This window comes from Meles meles, chromosome 7, assembly GCF_922984935.1.
Source record: "Meles meles chromosome 7, mMelMel3.1 paternal haplotype, whole genome shotgun sequence".
Lineage (NCBI taxonomy): Eukaryota > Metazoa > Chordata > Mammalia > Carnivora > Mustelidae > Meles > Meles meles.
The window spans coordinates 115,859,361-115,884,649 of record NC_060072.1 but is presented as its reverse complement, the minus strand read 5'-3'; the positions used below and the strand labels follow the sequence as shown (position 1 = coordinate 115,884,649).

The 25,289-nt window shown below is 45.9% G+C and overlaps 1 protein-coding gene across 1 annotated transcript in view; it reads left to right on the top strand.

Moving 5' to 3' along the window:
- The window catches only part of CCNY (cyclin Y), a 233,538-nt gene extending 213,327 nt beyond the window's left edge, over window positions 1–20,211 (top strand). Inside the window, exons 8-10 of the mRNA XM_046011726.1 lie at window positions 3,102–3,268; window positions 12,621–12,783; window positions 16,808–20,211. Of these exons, the coding sequence (XP_045867682.1) occupies window positions 3,102–3,268; window positions 12,621–12,783; window positions 16,808–16,924 (447 nt within the window). The 3' untranslated portion in view covers window positions 16,925–20,211. The remainder of the gene's footprint in view (window positions 1–3,101; window positions 3,269–12,620; window positions 12,784–16,807) is intronic.
- The last annotated feature ends 5,078 nt before the right edge of the window (window positions 20,212–25,289 follow it).

Below are 25,289 nucleotides of genomic sequence, written 5' to 3'. Positions count from 1 at the left end.
CGAGTACAGATCCTTTACCTCTTTGGTTAGGTTTATTCCCAGGTATCTTATGGTTCTTGGTGCTATAGTAAATGGGATCGATTCTCTAATTTCCCTTTCTGTATTTTCATTGTTAGTGTATAAGAAAGCCACTGATTTCTGTACATTGACTTTGTATCCTGCCACGTTACTGAATTGCTGTATGAGTTCTAGTAGTTTGGGGGTGGAGTCTTTGGGGTTTTCCATATAAAGAATCATGTCATCTGCAAAGAGAGAGAGTTTGACTGCTTCATTGCCAATTTGGATACCTTTTATTTCTCTTTGTTGTCTGATTGCCATTGCTAGGACTTCTAATACTATGTTGAACAAGAGTGGTGAGAGTGGGCATCCTTGTCGTGTTCCTGATCTCAACGGGAAGGCTGCAAGCTTTTTCCCATTGAGGATGATATTTGCTGTGGGTCTTTCATAGATAGATTTTATGAAGTTCAGGAATGTTCCCTCTATCCCTATACTTTGAAGCGTTTTCATCAGGAACGGATGCTGGATTTTGTCAAATGCTTTTTCTGCATCAATTGAGAGGACCATGTGGTTCTTTTCTCTTCTCTTACTGATTTGTTCTATCACATTGATTGATTTGTGAATGTTGAACCATCCTTGCAACCCAGGGATGAATCCCACCTGGTCATGGTGGATAATCTTAAAAAAAGACTTTTTTAAAAAAATTTTAGAGAGAGAGTGAGCAAGCAAGTGCAAGCTGGGGACGGGATGGGGAGAGGGAGAGGGACAAGTGTGGAGCCTGACATGGGGCTTGATCCCACGACCTCAAGATCACTACCTGAACCAAAACCAGAGTTGGACACTCAATAGATGAAGCCAACCAGGAGCATCCTCCGCCCCCGCCCCTCACCACATGCCTTTTAAAAAATTACATGATATTTAAGACTTTATGGACATTATAAACTTTGAAAAATTTAACACTCTCTAGATTTATCTGTTTTAGAAAGCAGGTTCTTAAAAGTTTATATATGATTCATTTTGTTTCTTTAATTTTATTTTTTCAGTGTTCCAAGATGCATTGTTTATGCATCACACCCAGTGCTCCATGCAATATGTGTCCTCCTTAATACCCACCACCAGGCTCATGCATCCCCCCATCCCTCCCCTCTAAAACCCTCAGTTTTTTTCTCAGAGTCCACAGTCTCTCATGGTTTGTCTCTCCCTCTGATTTCCCCCAATTCACTTTTCCTTTCCTTCTCCGAATATTCTCCATGTTATTCCTTATGTTCCACAAGTAAGTGAAGCCATATGACAAATGACTCTCTCTGCTTGACTTATTTCACTCAGCATAATCTCTTCTATTCCCATCCATGTTGATACAAAAGTTGGCTATTGATCCTTTCTGATGGAGACATAATACTTCATTGTATACATGGACCACATCTTCTTTATCCATTTGTCCGTTGAAGGGCATCTTGGTTCTTTCCACAGTTTGGCAACTGTAGCCATTGCTGCTGTGAACATTGGGGTACAGATGGCCCTTCTTTTCACTACATCTGTATCTTTGGGGTAAATACTCAGTAGTGCAAGTGCAGGGTCATAGGGTAGCTCTATTTTTAATTTCTTGAGGAATCTCCACACAGTTTTTCAAAGTGGGTGCACCAACTTGCATTCCCACCAATGGTGTGAGGGGGTTCTGATACAGTAGTTCCAGACATTCTTTTACCTTTATCACATTTATAAAATGTGTTTGATAAACTATAGAAATAATAATTCCATGGTTCAGAGAAGTATAAAACATGCTGATAAATAGAAGGGAAACTTCAAGAGAAATTCTTACCTTGTGACCCAAAGTAAGCAAAGCACTTTGTGGGTATTTCTGATATCTGTCTTGAAGCTAAATTATGCCAGTTTATAAATCTTATGTTACTGGGTTTCATTTTCCAACGTCAGCTAAAATTATTTCATTTAGAAATCAAATCAAAACCACAGTGAAATACCTAATTCACATGCATTAGGATGACTATTATTAAAACAAAACAAAACAAAACACCAAAAAAAAAAACCAAACAGAAAACAGAATAACTGGTGTTGGCAAGGGTATGAAGAAATTGAACCCCTGTGTATTGCTGGTGGGAATGTTAAGTGGCCTAGGTACTTTGGAAAAATAGTATGGTGGTTCCTTAAAAAATTAAACGTAGACTTATATGATCCAGCAGTTCTCCTTCTCCATCCATACCCAAAGAATCAAAAGCAGATACTCAAACAGGTACTTGTACACCAGTTATTCTCAATAACCAAAAGGCGGAAACAACTCAAATGTCCATTGAGGGAAAAATGGATAAACAAAATGTGGTATATACAAGCAGTGGATTATTATTCAGCTTGAAAAGGAAAGAAATTTTAACATATGCTACATACTTTGATGAACCTTGAAGACATGCTAAATGAAAAAAGCCAGAACAAAAAGACAAATATTGAATGATTCTTAGAGTAGTCAAATTCATGGAGACAAAGTAGAATGGTTGTTGCCAAAGGCTGGGGGAAGGGGATCAGGGAGTTGTTCAGGATGATGAGAAAGCTCTGGGGACAGAGATGGGCAGTGACTTTACAAAAATGTGCATGTACTTACTGCTGCAGAATTGTACACTTAAAAATGGCTAAATGGTAAATGTTATGTATATTTTACCACAATAATAAAAAATAGGTTTATCGATGGCTGTATGTAAATTAATAATTACCTCAAAATAAGAACTTTACGAGAGAGAGAAGAATCGGTTTTTTCCTTTGACACTTTTGTTGAAATTTGTACTGTTGTGTTTTGAATCTGTATTGATGTTGTAGTTGATATGAGTGAGAAATTAACCTGTGGTGTCTGGAGTTTGTGCTTGCCTCAGTCTTTTGTGATCCAGCTACATCCACACTGTTCAGTTATAGACGGTGTCCCTTTCCCATCACATTAGCTGAGCCCTCTGACCTTTTAAAAATAGGTATGATCAGAGGATAAATCCCTGCTTAAAGTAGCTATTGAAATGGAGTCAGGCAGTTTTAGAATTTGTGTATGCTAGCATGTAGGACAAAACCACGTCAAGTCCTTTAGCTCTGGCATTTTCATGTCTTCCCAGGTATACCTTGAAAGACTTTTAACATATGCAGAGATAGACATCTGTCCGGCCAACTGGAAGCGGATTGTTCTAGGGGCGATCCTGCTGGCCTCCAAGGTTTGGGATGACCAGGCTGTGTGGAATGTGGACTACTGTCAGATCCTGAAAGACATCACGGTGGAGGACATGTGAGTGTGTGTGCTGGCGTGGGGGCGAGGGGAGGCACTATTTGGGAAGGAACCATGTCCCTCTGAATGGTCTGTGTGGTAAAGAGGGAATGAATTTGACTGAAGGTCTCTCGTGAGTGGGTACAACAAGGGCACAGCTGTGGAACATTACATGCAAACTCCTGTACTGCTCTGCGTTAGGATCATGAACAGGTACGGGTTACAGTTCTTGATTTTGTGAAACTATATTGTGGACAGACATTCCTTTACCTTCATCAGAAAGGTATAGACTAATGCTGTCACCAGACTGTGATGGCTTCTATTCTGGCTCTGTACCTCACTGCAGACTCCTAACAATGTCCCACACCAGTCTTTTGTGGTTAGCAGCCTCCCCAAAAAGCAGAAGAGCTAAAATAGTATGTTTCTGTTTCATTTCAGGGAGAACTCGCAAGTTCAGTTGCTCATTCTGTCCGTGGGTCCTCTCATGTGTCTCATCAAGGCTGCATATTCTCCCCCAGCTGGTCTCAGAGCCTCAGCTCAGTGGAGGCGCCTTAAGCTTGAGGGGCGAAGGGGGTCCATCCCCATAGCTCTCAGGGTGGTCTTGGGATTTCTCAGATGGTTCAGTCCTTAGATTTAGGTGAGGATTGTTAACCGGAGACCTGCAGGCCTATTGTCTGTGATTTCTGGGGTCTGGAATACAGGAAATAGGTTTAGAGCCTCTTAGGACAAAGGAGCTGTTTTAGAAAACAATCAGGATAAACAATCTACAGTTCCATATGGTTTTTAGTACTTCTGACACTATTTTTGCTAAAATTTTTCTAATATTGTTTGTTACAGCTTCCTTGAGGAAGCTTTAGTCTGGAGGAGCTTCCCAGCTGTGTCTCAGTCCACCTCTGTTCCTGACCCAGTAATCCTGGGAATGTGGGACCCTCACAGTGCCTGTGCAGGCTGCTGGTGGGGGTGTCATGTGAGCACCCTGGGTTCTTCACTAGCCTAAGGCCCTCCTTGCCTCTGGTTACTGATTGGATGGGACCCCATTTTTGGGGTACCCTGTGAGGCACACTTGTTTGTGTTCTTGGGTCTTTTGTTACAGAGCCTATTTCTGCTACAGACCTATAAAACTCCTTCCTGTGTCTCTAATTCTTTATTATAAAAAAGTAGGACAAGTGTAAAGAAGTTTTTGGTAGTAAGAAAAATCAAAGTCTTGATTATATTTCAAAGTGAAAACAACTACTAAAATAAATGTCATCAGGACCACAGAAGAGGATGCAAGGTGGTAAGAACTTCTGACTCGTTTCCTTTTTTGGGGGGTTACTCTGTCAATTCCGTGATACCACTTGACACTGAGTTGTGTGCTGTAGGCGTGACATCATGGTTGCCCTTTCCTGTTTGTGTTGGTGATGTATGTATGTAGGGAACAAAAATTTTCCCTTTTTCCCCCTTTTAGGTCTTTTAGGTCTAATAATTAAATTGACATAAGACCAACAGGAGAAAAACAAATTTAATTTTGTACATATGGGAGCCCCATAAAAATAGGAGACTGAAAGCCACTCAGGCAAGTGAGGCTTAAATGCCACCTGAGCTCAGGAATGGGATAGAGGCCTAGGGTTTCGAAGGGGACAGGGGCAATTCAGAGGAAGATAAAAAGAGCAGATGCTTGGTAATCCGATGTTCGCCCCGCCATGCAGGTTTTTCACATGGGGGAGGCAACCTCAGTAAGGGAGGGCGAGCAGCCTGCCTTTCTCTCCCAGAGCAAAAGAGTGGGAAGGAAGGAGCCCGAAGGAGCACCTACATACTTGATGTATTCTCGGGCAAGTCAGTTCTAACAGTGAGAAATGAAAGTTACAGATCTAGGGGCGCCTGGGTGGCTCAGTGGGTTAAGCCGCTGCCTTCGGCTCAGGTCATGATCTCAGGTCCTGGGATCGAGTCCCGCGTCGGGCTCTCTGCTCAGCAGGGAGCCTGCTTCCCTTTCTCTCTCTCTGCCTGCCTCTCTATCTACCTGTGATCTCTCTCTGTCAAATAAATAAATAAGATCTTAAAAAAAAAAAAAAAAAGAAAGAAAGTTACAGATCTAGAAATCTGTTTCCTGATGCTGTTGTGTTTTTAGGCACTTGGAGAAAGCATTTGTGTATTGTAAGGGAATACATAGACCAGCACGAAACCCAGTGCCCCGCTGAGCGCTGCAGCAGAGAGCCAGTGTTATGGGCTGAATTGTGTTCTGTCACAATTCCCGTGTTGAAGCCTAAGGCCCACTGCCTCAGAATGTGTCTGTATATGGAGCTGAGGTCGTAAAAGAGGTAATTGATTTAAAATAGGGTCAGGAGGGCAGGCCCTAATCCAGTAGACTGAGACACCACATAGGCAGAGGGACAGCCATGCGAGGACACAGAGAGAAGATGGCCATCCGCAGGCCAAGAGAGAGGCTTCAGAAGAATACAATGCTGCTGGCACCCCCATCTTGGACTTCCAGCCTCCAGAATTGTGAGAAAATCAGTTAATGCCGTTTAAACCCCGAGTCTGCGGTATTGTATTATGGCAGCCTCTAGCTGGCTGACACAGACTTGATACTGGCAAGTGGGGTGCTGCTCTAACAGTTACCCAGAGATGTGGAGGTGGAATTGCAGCTAGCTAATGGGTAGAAGCTTCCAGAATTTTGAGGCACATGTTAGAAAAAATCCTAGATTACCTTGAAGAGCTGGTTGGTAGAGACATGGTTGAGAAAGGTGATTCTGACGAGGACTCAGAGAGCAGAGAGCTTTAGAGGAAGCTTCTCGCAATCTTAGAGATAGACATGTACTGCAAACAGAATGTTGCTAGAAATAGGACTGTTAAAGGTGCTCCTGGAGTGAGGTGTCAGAAATGAGAAACAGGGGCGCCTGGGTGGCTCAGTGGATTAAGCCTCTGCCTTCAGTTCAGGTCATGATCCCAGGGTCCTGGGATCAAGCCCCACATCTGGCTCACTGCTCAGTGGGGAGCCTGCTTCCTCCTCTTTCTCTGCCTGCCTCTCTGCCTGCTTATGATCTGTCTGTCAAATAAATAAATAAAATCTTAAAAAAAAAAAAAAAGAAATGAGAAGCATGCTGCTGGACACTGTACCAAGGGCAGTACCTGTTACATAGTGGCAAAGAACTTGGCCAAGTTGTGTTCTAGTGTTTGTGTAAGGTGGAATATTTCAGAATGAACTCGAGTATTTAAGATTTCTAAGCAGAGTGTTTAGAAACCGTGCCTGGTTTATCCTTGCTGCCTCTAATAAAATCTGAGGAGAGAGAAATTGAAGAAGGAGTTGTTAAGCAAGAAGGCACCAGATGTTGGAGATTTGGAGGAGCTCAAATTTTCCAACCTCTGCTTATCCCTATTGCAAAAAATGAGAAAGCGTGCTCTGGAGAGAACAGTGATGGTGTGGCTGTACAGTATTTGCTCAAGAGATTACGAGTGTGGCTTGGTGTTCTAGTCAGTCATCCCAGCGGAAGTGCTGCCAGTTTAAACTGAAGGGGACAAGACAGGACATAATGAAGGAAGGCTGTCGAACTTCAGGATTCTCCAGAAGAGCTGTCTGCTATGATGTGTTATCCTTAAAAAGGGAAAATGACCATGGAGGCAGTTTGCAAGTGGGCAGGGCTGCCTTTGCCACCATGGGCACAGCAGGTTCAGGTCTTTAGGGGCTGAGGCTGCTTCCCCCTCGGCTAGGATGTGGGGCTGCTGCCCTTGGCTAAGAGAGCCCAGCTGCAGGGCTCCCCTCTCACTGGGCTGGATGCTAGAGCATCAGCCAAAGATTATTCTCAAGCCTGAAAATCAAATGCATTTGCCTTGCTAGATTTCAGACTGGCTTGAGACCTAAGAACCCTTTCCACTTTTTGATTTCTCCCTTTTGTAACAGGAACTTCTGTCTATCCCCGTGTGACCATTGTACTTCGGAAGCAGATAACTTCCACAGTGAGGAAGCTTCATAGGTTCACCCCTGGAGAGGAATTTTGCCTCAGGACGAATCAGACTTCTAGTCTCAGCCATACCTGATTTAGTTGAGATTTTTGAACTTGGAGTTGATGCTGGAATGGATTAAGACTTTTGGGCTATTGGGAGGGGGTGAATGTTTTCTGCATGTGAGGTGGATGTGAATTTTGAGGGGCTAGAAGATAGTGTCAAGGGCTGAGTAGCATCTCCCTCAAATGCACATGTGAAGTCCTAACCCTAGTACCCCAACATGTAACCGTATTTGGAGATCAGGTGTTTCAAGAAGTAATTAAGTCAAAATGAGGTCATTAGAATAGGGCTTAATCAAATATATTGTGTCCTAAACAAGAGATTAGGTTATAGGCAGCAGACAGAAGGATAGTCTTGGGGTATTTTGCTACAATAGCAAGCTAACACATCCAGTAAACTTTATTGAGAAGGAATGAGATCTGATGTGTTCAAGAAGCCATTCAGGAGGTCGTGTGGCTGAACCAGGCTTGTGGAGGGGGCTTTAAGTTACTTTGTAGCATCTGTACAGAATCCTAGATTTCCTGTTCGAATATTTAAAAATGAATACTTGATTTCAGTCTTTTTCTGTCAAACCAGATGAACTTGGGGGCAACAATGGCTGCGAGGTACCCTGTATGGGGAGAGGAAGCAGTATGGGACATTCACTGGAAACTCGGGGCTCTGGCACTTGGCACTGTGTTAGTCCCATGTCAGTAGCAAGTGTTCATTTCCTGGCAGAGGCAGCCTAAGCTTTCCCTTGGGGCTCCTTAGTGGGGAGACGACTCCCAAGTTTCAGATGGGAAGCTTTATAAAAATGTGCGTGTTCGTGCTGTTTCCAGGTGTCTGTACTTCTGTCTCCTTCTGCACCCTTCTTTGTGGCCTTGCCTGTGTCCTAGCATCCTGATGTGACCTTCCTGATGTTTCTGAGGCCAGGTTCATTTCCAGCTAAAGAATTATCCAATAGTTAAGGACCAGGACTTGGAGTCCAAGTCAGTGGGGTTCTGGCTTGGAAGGCAGCTGACCAACCTGACATGGCTGGGAATGCAGGTTGAAGAACATTTTAAGACAAGTGTCACTGAAACTTGCAGGTAGACCGTTGGGGCCACCAGCGTCAGTCAATCAGACTTCAGATTCAGGCTGACGTTGTGCAGCAAGATAGGGCCATGGGCCAGTCTTTGTTTCTTTCTGTCTTGCCAACGGTAAGTGGTCACACCACCACATGTCAGCTTTGAGCACCTAATGACAATTGCTATGCATGGGAAAGGGCGGATGAACTTTGACAGGCAAAAATGCTGTTAAAAGAAATTAAACTTAGGGGTTGGTTTGTTCTTGGTTTGCAGTAATCTTGGAAGAGTCATTTTCAAATATAAACAAGGAATCTGAAATAAGGAGAAATCAGGCAATGTGATGCCCCCAGCTTTGTTTTTCTTTTTCAACGTTTCCTTAGTGATTCGGGGTCTTTCCTGGTTCCAGACAAATTTTAGATTGTTTGTTCCAGCACTTTGAAAAATGCCAAATGGTACTTTGATTGGGATGGCATTGAAAGTATAGATTGCTCTGGGCAGCATAGACATTTTAACCATGTTTATTCTTCTGATCCATGAGCATGGATTGTTTTTCCATCTTTTTGTGTCTTCTTTAGTTTCTTTCATGTGTGTTCTGTAGTTCCTCGAGTATAGATCTTTTACCTCCATTGGCTAGGTTTATTCCAAGGTATCTTACGGTTTTTGGAGCTGTTATAAAAATGGAATCAATTCTCTAATTTTCCCTTTCTATAGTTTCATTGCTAGTGTATAATAAAGCAGCTAATTTCTTTGCATCAATTTTGTATCCTGCCACATTACTGAATTTCTGTATGAGTTCTAGTAGTTTGGAGGTGGAGTCTTTTGGGTTTTCCACACAAAGTGTCACGTCATCTGTGAAGAGAGAGAGTTTGACTTCTTCTTTGCCAATCTGAATACCTTTTATTTCTTTTTGTTGTCTGATTGCTAGGACATCTAATACTATGTTGGACAACAGTGGATAGAGTAGGCATCCTTTTCGTGTTCCCGATCTCAATGGGAAGGCTCCAAGAGACTGGTTTCAGCATAGCAGACAGACACAGCAAAAACCTCCGGCCCTCCATGGTGTAGGGTACCTGGTCTTTGGCTTTCGGTTTTAATTGTGGTAAAATATGCATGGCATAAAATTGACTATTGTAGCCATTTTTAAGTGTACAGTTATGTGGCATTAAGTGCCCTCACATTGTTGTGCAATGATCACCAACCAGAAACTGTGTGCCCAGTGACTAATAGGTCCCCACAACTCCCTCCGCCGGCCATCGTTCTGTCTCTGAAGGTCACTACCCTGGATACCTCACAGAAGCAAACTTGCCCGGTATTGTCTCTTTGTGACTGGCTTATTTCACTTAGCGTGGTGTCCTCAGGGGTCATCTGTGTGGCAGCACATACTGGAATTTTCTTCCTTTTTAAGGTAAAAAATATTGCAGTCCTTGTACATACTCTGTTTTGTTTATCCATTCACCCATTGCTGGACACCTGGACACATGTACTGCTTCTGCCTCTTGGCTGCTGTGAATAACGCTGCCAGGAGCACGGGTGCACGGGTCTCTCCTGGAGTCCCTGCTTCTAGTTCTTTGCGCCTGTGCCCAGAGGCTGTTAGTGGCTGGTTTTGTAAAGTGAACCCGTTTTTCTAGAAAAGCAGATAGATGGTAAATGTTTAGATGATAAAAACAACTCTCCGTACTCCATTTTAGAGGCCCCTTCTCAAGTTGTGAATTGTGCTGATTCAGTTGGGTTTCTTTAAAGTTTTGATTTAATATAACATGTATTTCTGAATATATTTGTTTGTGGATTTGAGTTTAGTTCTTATAAATTTTTAATCAGAATTATTTTCTCATGATTATGCTGTTGAGGGCAGTAATTCCATCAAGCCTGTTCTCTCTGCGTCACTGTTAGTATTTCTTGTGATTTGTCATGTAGCAAGCTGTCACATGTCCCTGGAAGCTGTCCCACTGCAGTTTGGGAATTCAGACTTTGGGAATTACTTTTGTTTGCTAAATCTTGCCTTAGTTAGAAAGCACAGCAGCTCCAAGGCCCGTATTTCCCTCAGAGCTTAAAAAAGAAACCCCTGAAGAAAGACTTTTTTTTCCCCCAAGGAACCTTGAGGAAAATGCCACCTTGTTCAAAAAGAGATTCCTCTTGACTTTAGTCAGAGAGTATCCCCTCAACAAGAGTCACTGCTACCTCGCTGCCCTCTGGGCCAGGAGTAACAGATTAGCTGTCGGAAAAAGGCGAGTTTTTCTTTGCCTCCAGAGTAAGAGCTGCAGTGGCGCCTTTGGCCACCAGTCGGCAGTCTGTCCCCGGGCCGTCCCACGGTCCCCCAGGGAGAGCGCCTTCTAGCCTATTTGTTTTGGCACCTCTGGCCTTAGCAGTGTTTTTACACTCTTGTTTCATTAAAATCTTAGCTGAGTTCCAGTATTTTGCAGGATGATCTCTTGTTAAATTTCATTTAAAGGAAGCATAAATAAAAGTTATTTAAAGTAAAAATTATCCTAAATAAGTCAAAGTAATTTAGACTCTTTAAAAGACTAAAATTTAGCATGATATGCCCATTTGGAGGTTACCTCCTTTCACTAGACTGTATGGAAATGACAAATCATGGTGTTTCTCTGATGAAAAGACCTGAATGTGACTTCTCAGTCCTCCCGTCTGAGGACCACAAACCTTCTGTACCAACTCCCATTTGCCCAGTACCTTCTCTGTCTGACCAGTCTTGCTCAGATCCCAGCCTGCCCCTCCACCACCCTTGCTGTCACAGCAGCACAAGACTGGGACAGAGTTCTTTCAGTCTCTGATGGCTTAGTGAGGTGACTCACCGGGGGTAGACAGACGAGTTTTCGGGTACACCATGGGGACAGGATGGTGCTGAGTTAGTCTGAGGCTACAAAACATCAGGTGCCTGCATCCGGGGTCTGGAACTTGGGGCTCGGTGTTCAGTGGAGCCCACAGAGAGGGGTCTGGGCTAGTTGGGGTGAGGCCTAGCACTTGGGACAGGGTTTGTCAGCCTTCAGATTCACTTATAGGAGATGGTGATCAGGTCTCCTTCCAGAAATCCCCCGCCCCAACCCTTGTTCCTCTCCACCAGAGCTCTGTGTTTCCACACTCCATTCATCTCTTACTTCTCTGGGAAGCCTTCCTCCGTCCCTCCGCCCAAGCTGAGCTTGGCCTGCTCCATTCAGTAAGGGTAATTATCGAACACTAGCTGTGTGTCAGCTACTGTGATGGGGCCAGGGGCCCGGATTCTGGCTAGGAGGAGACAGGCAGGGACTAAACTGAGTTAAGGTGATGCTTGCAGTGGAGTCTGATACTGAGGGCTGTGGAGTGTGCTTGGGAGCACAGGGTGCTTCGAGGGGGGAGACGATGCTGAAACTGTGTGCCCGACCTGGGACCAGTGCTCAACAAACTGAGCCATCACTGAGGACTTTTCTCCCTCCAGGTACTAACTGACAAGAAATGAACCTGATCTAAAAGATAATCGACATGGGGAAGGTCTCCAAATAGAAGTTTTTAAATTTATTCTGGCTACCCTCATTCATTTCCATCAAACTATAAATGGGTTGGCCAGTTGGATCTTAATACCTGTGTTGGCTCCTTTACTGACCGGTCTCTGGGGTGAGTGGTTCTAGAAGTTTGGGCTGAGACCAGCCGTGTCAGCATCCCAAGGGAGCTTGTTAGAAAGACACGTTCTCAGGCCCACCCCAGCCCTGCTGAACCAGGCCCTGGCGTGGGCTCCTCAGTCCATGTTGACAAGCCCTCCTCGGGATTAGATGCATACACAGGTGTGGGAATTACTGCTCTCATTCTTCAGAGTTGGCGGGTTCCCTTTTTGTGAGTCCAGGGCTGTGATTCATTCTCCCACACCCTGCTTTGCCTGAGGAGGCCCCTACTGCACTTCGTCCACTCTTCTCCCAGGGAAGGGCCACTGAGGAAAGACAGGCTCTAGGGGTAACAGAGGCTTTTCCCCTGGGCTCCTGTCTTGGCCCCTTGCCAGACTCCACTTGGCAGCTCTCAACTGCTTCATTTGCCCCATGTTTGGTGGTTCGTGCTGGGGTTTGCAGCCAGAACTGCTGTGGGTGTGGTTGGGTCTCCATGAGACGTTATCACCCTCCAGCACTTGCTCGTGGTCCCCCCGGCTAATCAGGCCTCATCCTTCTGGGCACTTGATCATTCGGCTTTTAATACCCACTTGGTGGCTAAACTGCAACTCTGGTGTTCGGCCAGGCAGTTACTTGGATGGCTTTCCTCCCTGGAGGTCACAGTTTCCTGGAGTCTGGTCTCTAGCACCTTGCCATGGTGGGTCACGCAGCCCAGTAGGGCAGCTAAACATGGGCTCTTGCTGTCTTTGCTTGCAGGAATGAGCTGGAGCGACAGTTTCTTGAATTGCTGCAGTTCAACATCAACGTTCCTTCCAGTGTTTATGCCAAGTATTATTTTGATCTTCGTTCTCTGGCAGAAGCAAACAACCTGAGCTTTCCCTTGGAGCCCCTGAGCAGGGAGAGGGCTCACAAGCTCGAGGTAAGAGGCTTTCACATACTGGTTTTCGAAGCCCTATTGCAGAAACCTCATCTGGGTCTCCCGGAAGTGGGAGGTCACTGTGCTGATTTCTCCCACTGCGTGTTGTTAGGAAATATGGACAGGTTACCCTGGATTTTGAGATGGTGAGGTCATTTAGTTGATTATAATTCATCTAATCATAGTTTCAATAACCTTCTAAATACCAGTTTTTATTTCATCTGCATCATTTCTATTCTTCAAATGTTAAAAAAAAAAGACCTGGTTTTTAAAAAGATATGCTCAGAAAAAAGTATTTCTCGACATGCACTGTTATAAGGAAAAAGATACCAGATGACCCTAATGATTGGGAATCCCAAAAGGTTATATTCTGCCTTTTTTTTTTTTTTTTAATTAACGTATAAGTGTTATTTGCTTCAGGGGTATGGATCTGTGAATCGTCAGGCTTACACAATTCGCAGCACTCACCATAGCACATACCCTCTCCAGTGTCCATAATCCAGCCACCCTGTCCCTCCTTCCCAACCCCCCAGCAACCCTCAGTTTCTATATTCTGCTTATTTTTTATTCCAAATATTTTCCCCACAGCCCAGTTAGAGCTGGGGCCAGCCCCATGGGTCTTGGTCTGGATTTGGGATCATCACTGTTAAGCTGTGTACCTTCTGCTCTTGACATGTGTACATAGTTCAGCTTCGTATTTGCACCTAGCACTTCCCATCTGACTTGGAGACTGGATGAAAAGTGGGGTGACCAGGAGGATCACTGGTGGAACCCCTTCCTCCAGAGAAGGAGTGCCCAGGCCCTCTGTACCTTCATCCCCAGGCACTGTTGTGGTCGCATACCATAGACCCTTTGATCAAAGCAGTAGATGGTACAGTCATGTCCCAAGCTTGGTGAGACCCAGGAGGTCTGTGCTGCCTGCCCTATTGTCTGATCTGAGTGACACGTTATCCCCTGATTCGGTACAGGGTCAGGGTGGCTAGCATGTTGGTCTAACAGGGTTGATAGCTGTGAACGAAACAAAGTCTAGAGATACAGGGGAAGAGGTTATTATGGTTTGCAAGCTTAAACAAGCCAAGATTTTAAATAAAATTGTAAAAAGTACATAGTACGCCAATCCCAAGAAGAAACTCAGTAAAACTGTAGAACAGACTGGATATGGCGCACAGTGTTTAAAATAAAAGCCCAGGGAGGTTTTCCGAACTCAGCCACTTTACTATAATTGTGTGCTGGCTGTTAGGAAGCAGCTGCTCAGTTAAATCTCCCATTTCTCTTGAGCGAGAAATGGAAAACCAGACAAGTGTTGTCAGACTCTCACAGGTACACACGTGAAATAGGATTTGATTTCACGGTGAGCAGGCGCTGTGTTTGAGCCCGAGCGGCAGGCCCCGGCAACTCTCATGTCCAGTGGCTGCTGTCCTGCCAAGGGGATGGGCGTGGAGCTCCTGGAAGCAGCCCCTTTGTCTGCCCCTCTGTGGCTCTCCAAGGGAGAGCGTCTGGTGTTGTGGGTCAGCCGCACTGCGGGTACACAGGCTCGCTGGTGCCTGCTGTTAACTCCAGCAGGTTATCTGAGTGGGAAGAGGGGGTGCTCGCCTGCTTCTGTGGAGCCTGCTCCACAGGCTCACTGGGCTGACGAAGGCCCATAGTTCTGACAAGAGTGTTCTCCCTCCTCCCGAGAATCGGAGCTTCCTGAGACGCTCCTCTGTGGGAGGATAGTGCTTCTATCTGGAAAAGCACTTGGCATCCCTTTGAAATAATTTTTAAGGGATGGGATTTCATTATTCTCCAGACCCCAGCATCCCTCTTAGTCCATTTGGTTAGGAAACTTCAACCCCATCATGGAAAGCAAGGGGGAGTGAGACGTACTCGAAGTGGCCTTTACCTGAAGCTCTGTACTACTCAGGTGCAGTACACATGGCTGATTTGATAGGTGCAAGGTAGAGTGTGGAGGCTGGCGTGCATCAGGAACCAAGGCAAGGTGGTCTTTTCATTAGCCTGGTCATTTCTCTTTGACATACAGAGATTAGTATCTCTGTATGCATGTGGGAGATGGGGTGAAAGCTCAGAGTTTACATCGTGAAATCTAGAATAAGATCGTACATTGCTCATTCATCATTATGCTATTCCATTCAGACCTGTGTACTGTTCATAAGCTGAGAAACCACACACAGTAATCTCAGAGAGTTTAAATAAATGAAAATAATTTACTTTCAAAAATTGTTGCTCTCATGTCTGTGAGGGATCTGATTTTCTCTTGAAGTGTATCACCTATATTATGTGTATGAAATGTGTTTCACGTGGGGAATTCCCAGTGTTCTAGCCCATCTCCTGCCCTCATTCATCTGCCATTTGGAGGAAGACATCCTCGACTCCTGTCTCTCTCTTCTAATCCCTGCTCCTAGCTGCCACTGAAGTTGCGGTTCCAAGTGCAGTTAGGGGTTTCGGAAAGTAAATGAGAATCAGTTGTCAGCACCCTGTTCCCAGTACTTCGACCATAGCCTGATATGCGCATGCCCCTGCTACGTGCTCGTCTTGGTTGGAATTACACATCCATTCGGCACCAATTTACTTAGGGTCCCCTGATCCCAGGCACTGGTTACCAGACACCATCATGAACAAAACTGGCTTTTTGGGGTTTACGTTCTGCTGCGAGGACACAGACAGTAAACAATAAACATAATACTGGTTTATTAAACGTAATAATAAACTAGTGTGTTGGGAGGTGAGCACAAAAGCAGCAGTGGGGCAGGGGTTGCCGTTGCCAGGAGTCTCACTGAGTCAGCCATGGTTCCTGGAGGACTCTAGCGTGGGATGTCTTAGCTTTGCAGAAGCCTCCAGCCTGAGGGAAGAGCTGCTTCGGAGCCTGCAGTGGGCGCCAGCTCAGGCTCAGGTGACGGGGATTGGAGTGGCCGCCACAGAGCGGGGTGGGTGAGGTGGGGGGAGGATGTGGGGGAAGAGATCACAGAGTTAGCTGAAGGGGAAGCAGGGAGGATTATTAGCTGAAGGGAGCTGCTGGAAGGATTATTGTCACTCCAGTGAGAGCCATGATGATGTGATCAGGGTCTCCTGCTTTTGTGCCTTTGTCCCTTGATGGTGACTTCTTGCCAGGTGTTTTCCTAGCCCCTGCGTCGTCCCTGGCCTATTGCTTGAATTGTATACAAGTTAAAAGACCTCATGTTTGCATCATCATAAGTGAAGTCGGCCCCACTCCTGGGTTATTTTGACAGAAAGAAAGGTGAATGTGACCAGGACAAGACATCTAGGGTGATATGGGCTGGCTCCCACTTTGTCATTGATGTGCTCTCAGCCTGCACCCAGGAGTAACCCTGAAAGAGCCGTGACTGGGCTCCAACCCCCAGGAAAGGCTGAGCCTTGCTCTTGGCTGAGGGTCTCCCCCCAGAGTCTCACTGTCTTCATCAAGAAAATGAGGGCAGTGTGGATTGTCCCTGCTACGTTGGCCCCTCCCGGTTCCTTTCTTCATCGATTGGCTAGAGTTGACTCAGACACTCGGTCAGCAGCTCTGACTCCCAGTGCGGCCCAGCACGAAGCTGTGATGTGTTACTACCGCCACACAAGGTGGGTGGGTGCTCCTTGTCCCTTTTGCAGACGAGGATGCGGGACTTGAAATAAGCACAGGCCCAGGTCCCACTCCTGCCGAGTGGTTAACCAGCATCGAACCTGCGTCTAGCTGAGCTCCAGGCTACACTGTCCTTGTAACTGTTGCACATTTTGTGATGATTTTCTCAGACCGTAAGCACTTTGGAGACGGGACCTACATCTGTACTTCCTTTGTGGCCCCCACCGTGAGTGTCACAGCTCTGGGCCGCAGCGTGAAAACCGCACGGGGCAGGAACTCTTCTCAGTGTTCTCCCCACATGTCCTCAGCACCTGGAACCATGCTGGCACCCGGCAGTGGCTGGTGTCCGATGAGTGAGGCACCCAGCAGTGGCTGGTGTCTGATGAGTGAGGGTGTGGAGGGCACTTAGAGGCTGGCCCTGACCTGAATTGTCTCTCTTTTGCCCCTCAGGCCATCTCTCGCCTCTGCGAGGACAAGTACAAGGACCTACGTCGACCCACGAGGAAGCGGTCAGCGAGTGCTGACAATCTGACTCTGCCCAGGTGGTCCCCGGCCATCATCTCCTAACCGTGGGGGCCCCGCTGGAGGCCGCACCATCCCTCCGTTTCTCCTTTAGTTTGAGAAAAGACAGACTTGGGGTGGTTTTGTTTTTTTCCTTTCCTTTTCTTTTTTAATTCATAGCTCTGTCAGGCTGCCTTGATGACCGCCTCCAAGCTGTGTGGCCTGCACGCAGCAAAGCCTCCAGGGAAGCGAAATCAGTATTCTGGAAATCCCGTTTCATGCCCTTCCCCATCGTCATTAACAGCACTTCCCTCAAGGAGGAAAAAGACTCTAATCCTGGAGAAGGAAACAAAGGGAAAGGGAAGTCGTGTAGAGGCAGGGAAAAGGTGAAATGGCTCGGCCATTTCTTAAGTCCCCGTCTGGTCAATAGATGAATATGATGGAAAAACCCAGCAGTAGGTAACAAAGTTGGATGTGCATTAAAGACAAGAGTGCGCGCTTATCCACCTCCATCTGGATCAGTATGTTCTGTAAGACTTCTTGCATTCCTTCTAGCTGCTTTTTTGGGATTTGGGGGATTTTTGTTTGTTTTTATTCTGTTTTGGTTTTGGTCCCACAGAGCAGAGAATATAGTTTGTACCCACCATGGCACAGACATCCAAATAAATAGTACTGGTTGTTTCTCTCTGCACTATTCCTGTGAGCTGTCTTCTGAGCTTTCTTCCTCACAAGTGGGATGCGCTTGTTATATTTCTGTATGCCTTTATTCTATACAGTTTTTCTTGAACGGTGGCAAAATTAACTTGACTGTAGTGCTGAACCAAAAGTATCCCTTTCCCTCCTATTCCTGACCCCGAGAAAATTCTAGATCACATGGGTGCTTGTGCCTTCCAATTTATTCGCAGTTGTTTTGTGTTTTTTTTTTTTTCTGACCTGAAGTCGTAGTTACAAATCAGTCAGATTTTGTGGGCTGAAGGAAACCGTGTGCAGTGGAGGGACGTGTCCTCTGGGTGAAGTTTTTTCTAGAGTGCTAGGTGTCTGCCTGCAGTTACTGAGTAGGAGCCATTTCTCTGTACCCCCTGCCCAGTTCATTCCTCTACTTCCATGTCCATTGTTGCAAGCAATATTCTTCTCCACTTTTATATGTTTACTTTAAATCAGAGTTAGTCTATTTGTATAAAAATTTTTTAAAAATCTAAAATTAAAAAAAAGGGGGGTGGGTTATTCCAGTGGGAAGATCATTGAAGGGCACAATGTTACTATTTACTGAGGTATTTTTCACAGGATGATTGAATAAAAAACTCAACTTGCATATTCATTGTGGGTGCTTAGCGAAGTTATACAAAATTCAAACTGTGAAGGTTTATGCTTCATTAATTATGACCGTACTTTTTCATTTTCTGATTATCCCTAATTTCCTTGTGGGCTAGATGAGAATCTTTTGTATCAAGTAAAATAAAAGGGTTAATGATAGAATATCAGAGTAAATTTGATACTAAGTCTAAGAATCTGAGTCAATGAAGCATATAATGCTTTGGGTTTTTGCGTATTTTCTTGGGTCACAATGACAGGCTTCTAAGTTTTCTCCCTTTTCAAGTCTCTGCGAGGCGAATGGCAGCAGATGCTTTGTGTTTCATCTTCTTCCTCTGTGAATGTGGAGAACTTTGGAATATTAGTCTTGGGTACCCTAACATCCTACACCTGATCCTCAAACATACCTGCTTCTGATGAAACGTACTTTGGAAATGGAAGAGACTCAGAAAGTTGAAATCCCAAGATCCCCAGGCCAAAAGTGCTAGTCAGGTTTCAGTGAGATTTGTATCATATGTAAACAACTGGTTGGACCAGAAATATTGTCAAGGTCTTTCTGGCCTAAACTTTCAAAAGCCGACAACAGAATCTGAAAAGTTAATTATCTTTCCATTATAATGGTGTTGATATACTCTGTATGGGTACCAAAATCAGCTTCTCTCTTCAAGTAAGAGTTGGATTTAGAACTTTAGAGATCTAAAAATGTAGAAAATATCATTTTATATTCCCTAATCTATATAGCTTAAAAAGGGACATATTTTCTTAGCTGAATATGAATACCTCTCAAGCATAAATTAGTTCCTCTCATGTAAAGTATCTTATTTTACCGATCCATTTCAAGAAAGAGGTTCTGCTGCCTTTAAAGCAGAAAGCTTATTTTTATCCCTTTTATTTGAATGAGAGAGATTTGAAAATTGAATTATGTAAATATTTCAATGCATCTGCTATTATTTTGTGGAGTTTATTAAACTACTTTAAAAAATTGTATAGTCTATTTATTGTATGTATGTACATACAGTCTGATAACATTTGAAGTGGATTCCGTAAAACCTGACTCAGTCTTGTTTAGACTATTGAATATTGTTTTAGCCTTGTGCACTGGACTCTACCTCTGTATAGGGAAATTTCCCATATTCATTAATAAGTATTGATCTGTATTAATTGGTTATGTTTCTTGCACTGAGGATTTTTAAAACTTTGCTGTAAGTGTAGATTTTAGTTTTACTTTTGCAGTATGAATTACTTGACACATAGGTCATACTTTAGGTTTGTTTATTTTATTTTTCTACAGGATGATGAAGACTTAAATTTTGTTCTCTGGTTTGTTCTAAGTTTGCCAAAAAGAAACCCCAAGAACACCCAGTACAGTACCATTGGTAAATCACAGTGACTGTAATTTGTTTGCAAGGTGATTCAATGCCCTACAGTTAAAGCCGGATTGCTATTTGGGATGACATTGTCTTAGTGTAGTTTTTGAATGGACAGTTCTCAGTAATGGAGGATGAAGAAAACAACACATTTCGTTGACTTTAATTTTAGATTAGACTTAAACAACAAATAAAGTCATTGGGACAATAAGTATATATCCCAGTGAAATTTTTTGATTTGTTTTACTTTTTTTCCCCCGCACTGGGAAAAGGGAAAGAAGTCAGGGATTTAGAACCAAATTAGAGGGCAAGGTGGGAGATCCTACCAAGATCCGAGATGTGCTCTGATGCCTTAACGCACTAGGTGAGGCCGGTGTCAGAGCTTCGTGCCCATCGTCTGGCTCTTCTCCTGGGCTGGCTCTCCCGACTTCCTTCTCTTGGTCTTCGGCAGGGGCATCTCCATCTTGGGGTTTCCCTTGGTTCTGGGGATTTCGATCCTCAGCAGAACTGCAAAACAGAATTTTGGGAGTGAGCAATTTTGATCCCATCCGGCTGCTTTTGGTAACCTCTCACCTGGGGCCGTATTTTTCAGCTTTGAATTTTTTAAACAATAAAATATAATTCCTGGTTCGTTGTAGGTACTTAATAAGTGTTAAATAAATAAATACATAGAACAAATAGTGCCTTCCTGCTGCATTTTTTTTGAATACGGTATTGAGATAAAATTCCACAGGTTTTATGGCTGCTGAGTGCGAACCACTTCTTCGCAAGAGCAATGGGAAAGGTGTTCTTAGTCCATTTGAGTCTTGAGCAATTCACAAGACTACTGAACACCTCTTACTAAGATGTTGCATGCGAGAGACCTCTCAGAGCATTTTATATGGGTACTTTTATATTGTCGCTTTATATTGATATTTTATTTCAGTAACTTGATCCCCTTTGACTTCATTGGAGTCAACATTTCAAGACTGTGTTGGGTGGATCTTAGAAGCATGGATCGTCGTTTGAGAGGCCAGCCAGAGAGAGCCCATATCCTTGTGGAAAAAGAGAAGAGATCAGAAACATGCCCTCAAGCTGAAACGGGAAAAGGAGGCTTGAGATTTATTTTCTAAACTATATGGATTGCAAGGAAAACGCTACACCCAACTTCATTAAGGTCATGATTTGCTGTTAATGCAGAGCCTTACTAGAGCTATTCCATCTAAAAACAAACACTCCCCCCTAACCCCCCACCTCAGTACGAGTGAGGGAGTTGTAGAAGTGTGCTTGCAGTCACAAAATGGGTGATGGGTTGTGGACCTGACCAATTCAGGGGACTTCGTTTCCAGTTTTCCTGTTTGATTTTCTTATCTAGTTTGTATTTGTGAAGCTGCTAAAGGAATACTGAGTCCCTTTCCATTAGAACCTTCAAGAGTTCCGTGGCCAGCACTGACATGGTCTGCTCTTGGTTGTCTCTCAAATGAAAGTCTTTGGAGGGCACTGTGTGTCTGCATCCTGCCACTCTGGGCCACAACACTCAGGTGCGGATTTGTCCCTGGCCACCGGGCTGTCCATTGTAGGCTTTGCCAAAGGCCTCTGGAAGAGCCTGTGATGGTAAGAAATGAGCTCAAGTTATCTGACTGGATGGCGTTCAGATTTTACGGGTCTCTGTAAGCTTTCCTATGTCTTTTAGTGGCTTGATTTAGGTAGAGGTCTTTATTTTGAGAACTTTGTTCATATGACTAAGTTATTTTAAAGGCAGGCCGAAAGAGTGGTATTCCAGAATAATTCTGGACCCTTCATTGATTAGATCTGGAAAAAGAACAACTAGCAAAGTCATGAGATAGGATTCTCCCCGAGCAGCACCTGAGAAGATCCCTCCTTCCCTGTGTCAGGCATTTTGAGTGCAGACGAGCTGCTCGCGAGGTTAGGAGTACAAGCCCTGTACTGTCTACCAGGCATTGACATGGTGGGAGTCCATCAGGACTGAAAACTGGCTCCGTCCACTGGATCAAATGACATGACAATAAAGAAAATACACACATTTCATCCTGTCGTGAGCATGAGGTAGAACGTCTAAACCCATCTCTGGTCATGGACATGTATATGAGGGGCTTCTGAAACATCATTTCTGCCTGCAGACATGTGTGGAGTTCCACTGTCATTTAGTGTCACGTGCCGGTATTTGGGGGGAGGGGACCTTAAAGCTGATGGGATGGCTACCAAGGAGATGGAGGAGAAACCACTGGAAAAGAATCAGAATTTAGTAAGATGGCAATTAGGAGATCACTGTACAGAAGTGGTAGTTTCCCTAGTCACCAGCAGTAACCACTTAGAGAACACAGTGGAGAGGAGGTGCCATTCGAAGCGGTATCCAGTTACAACCTACCCGAGAACAGAAACAGGACACGTTTACAGTGCATCTAGCGTACCTGAATTCATTGACTCCTCACTGGGTTTCAGGGTAGCTGCCATTATCATTCCCAGATGACGCTGCGTTGCCTTGCAGAGGTTAGAACCTTGCTTTGGGCCCACGGTCAGAGAGCTGTAGAGCCAGAAAGCCTGACTCCAGAGCTTATTTTTAACCACCCTGCTATATGGCCTTTCACTGCCCTCATCAGGGAAGAAAACCTATCAAGAAATGTGCTATAGCCTCCCACCCTCACCCCTGAAGTCATGCCAATCCCAAACCTGCAAATGTGACCTTGCTGGGAAATGGGGCCTTTGCAGATGTAATTAGTTAAGATGAGGTCATACTGGATTACGATGGGCCATTGTCCTATGACCTGTGTCCTTATAAAGAGAGGGAGGTTTGGAGACCGAGACCTAGGGAGACCTAGGGACAATGACAATATAGAGGATGGAGCAAAACAGCCATAAGCTGAGGGGTGGCAAGGCCGGCTGATAGGCTGGAAGTGGCAAGGAATGGGGTCTTCAGAGACATCACGACCCCGCTGACGCCTCGTTTGAGACTTCGAGCCTCCAGAACTGTGAGAGCTTCCGTGCCTGTTGGAAGCCTCCCAGCGTATGGCAGTATTGGGACAGCTCCGGGAAACCAACACGTGCGATTCCTAAATAGAACACTGAACTTCACAGGCAGGCAACAAAAAAGACATGAGACACACTGTGTCTTGAGTGGGAAGTCACGGTACTGGAAAAATGTCCCTTCTTCCTCGCTCTTCCCTGCGACTCTCCCCTTTGGCCAGCGGATGCAGAGCACACCCGGTTCTGTCCCAGTTTAGGACCTTTCTCTGCGCTGGAATTTCTGTCTGGCATGTTCCCTCAGAAATTGGCACCACTCATTTAAGACTTATGCTTATAGTCACGGGTCCAAGAGGCCTACTGTGACCTTGGCGCCCTCAAAGGTCGCCCTCCCGGTGACTCCTGCAGCACCCTACTTTCAGCCTTGCCTGGCTGCCACTGCTCGGTGTGCTCTTCTGTTCCCGTCTCCACGGGCCTCCTGCCCCGGTCCTGTCTGTGTCCACACCCAACCGAGACCACCTCCTTTAGAGGGAGGGAGGGGAGTTCCCCCAGGTAGATGGCAGGACATCCTTGAGGCAGGCTTAAGGGGAGAAGCAGAACTTGAACTGGGTGTGTGTGGGAACTGGATGAATAGAAAGGAAAGGAATTCCACTCCAGAATGTTCTCTCAGTGCTCGAGGGACGGTGTTGGGAGGCATGGCTCTTGGGAGAGATGTGCATGTGCGTATGACAGGCTTTGGAAACCAACCCGGAAAGTGGGAACAGTGTCATTCTGTCTTGAACGTCACGTCCCCCCCCCCCCCCAGAAACATCCTTACCCTTTACATGTTGGGTGTTTTCAGTTTACTAAGCTTTCTCCTCATCTCAGCAGCTCCCTGGTGGCAGTGGGGCAGGTGCTGTTCCCGTATTTTCCAGCTGGAGCTGAAGTTGGAAAGGCTCGCACAGTCAGCAACCCCGCGGGCCGTCCCGGTCGGCTCCGCCGGCCCCAAACACCGCCAAGGAGGCAGGCTTCACCTGTCGCATGCATCTGCATGCGCGGCGTCCTGGGAGAAGAGACAGCTGCGATACTTAGCTTTTTAAATGAAGCTTCGCCATACCTAAAGCATGAATGTAGGGGTTGTTATTTTTATGGCTCTAAGTATAGCTACCGTGCAGATGGTGGGTCTGGCGTGTTAACAGGCATTTCGCAGAAATCTAGGAGTTGCTATTTCAGAGTTCCCGCTTGGCCCTCCAGTGATACCCTCTACCCCTCAGGTCTCAGTTTAAGTGCTTTAGACAATTGGATCCCTGGGGCTTTGTCCCAGAGCCACCCCTGTCTCCTCCCTTGAGGCACCGCTCCTCCCCTGGCGTGTATGGGTCTTGCTGGGCTGTGGTTTTATCCTTCTGTGCTTGTGATTTCTCATTTTTAAGTTTGAGGTGCATTTTCTAGCTCAAAATGATGCCCAGCCTCAGACTTTCACTGGGTGTCCTCGTGTGGCCTGTTCTTCCTCACTGAGCATGTCTCAGTCATCCCGTTAGCCCTTGCTGGCCCCTCGTTGAAGTAGCACTTCTCCCCACCTCCCACCCAACCACTCACCTTAGCCTCCTTGTCTTCTTTCGTGGCATGGCGTTGTGCGAGAGCCCCTGCTTGTTCACGTGGGGGGTCAGTCATCCTCTCTCCACCAGAGGCGGAGCCCCCCACTTGGTCAGTCCCCAGGAAGCTGAATTTACTGCTTGCTGAGGGACAGGCAGCTGTGAGGTGCTGTCTCAGAGCCCCGGGGACAGCTGATCTCCTGGAGGCTGCTGGAGGGGGTGGGGCTCAGGGGCTTCAGTGCCGAGGGCACCAAGGTTGGTTGACCTTGACCTGTAGAGGCGTGGCTACTGCGGGGACACTGGTGCTCCAGGCCTGGCCTGGCTGCTGCTGGGAAGCTCTCACCCTGACAGTGGGTTTTAAACTAGTTCTGTGGTTACTCGTGGGACCAGTCCTTCCTGAGTGGGTAGAAACTTTTTGCCTCCCCACACCGCCCCCATAAGCTCTCTGAAGCCAAGGATATTCTGTCTTGTTCACCGCGGTGTCCCTAGAGCTTAAAAAATGCCCCTTCTAGGTTCTGTAAATATTGTTGGTTGGATGAGGGAATAAAATATCGTCCCAGGAACTGGTCTCAGCCTCTCCCTGTGCCGGGAGGGCCTGTGAGATCTGCACTTGGGAGAACTGAGCGAAGAAGCTGGAAGATGAAGCAGGTGTTGCTCCGTGGCCCTAGAGGGGAGAACTGGACCCAGCGGTCCGTCCGAGTTACGGAGATGCGGCTGTCTGCTCTGTGCAGGGAGGACCGTGGAAGAGCAGCGGCCGTGCTGCGTGGAGAGCCCAGCCTGGTCCTGGTGTCACCTGAGAACCGCTGCGACACAGGCTGGGCCGCGGAGAGCCTCCAGGGCCTGTCTGATGCCTCCCCAAGTGGTCGGGGCCTGACGACCGCAGAAATCTGTGTGTTGGACATGCGGTCAAAGGCAGTATTCGGTTTCTCTTCCAAGTCAGGTGCTTCTGCACTAGGCACTCCTTCCTACTCTAGTTATCAGAGAGAGAGAATCAAGGTGTTTGACACCAGGCCCTAGAGACTGTCTGCAAAGACGTGGATCGGAAACTTTCTCCCATCCTGGCAGAAAGCCTCGTTTCCAGCCCTAAAAGATCTGGGGACAATTGATCAAATGTGTAGACAGAGCCATTCAGAAAGGAGGGCCAAGCAGGTTCCCTGTCATCCATCTACAAATGACCGATTTATGTGGCTCTGTAGATTCTCCCCTGGAGTTTCAGAAAAC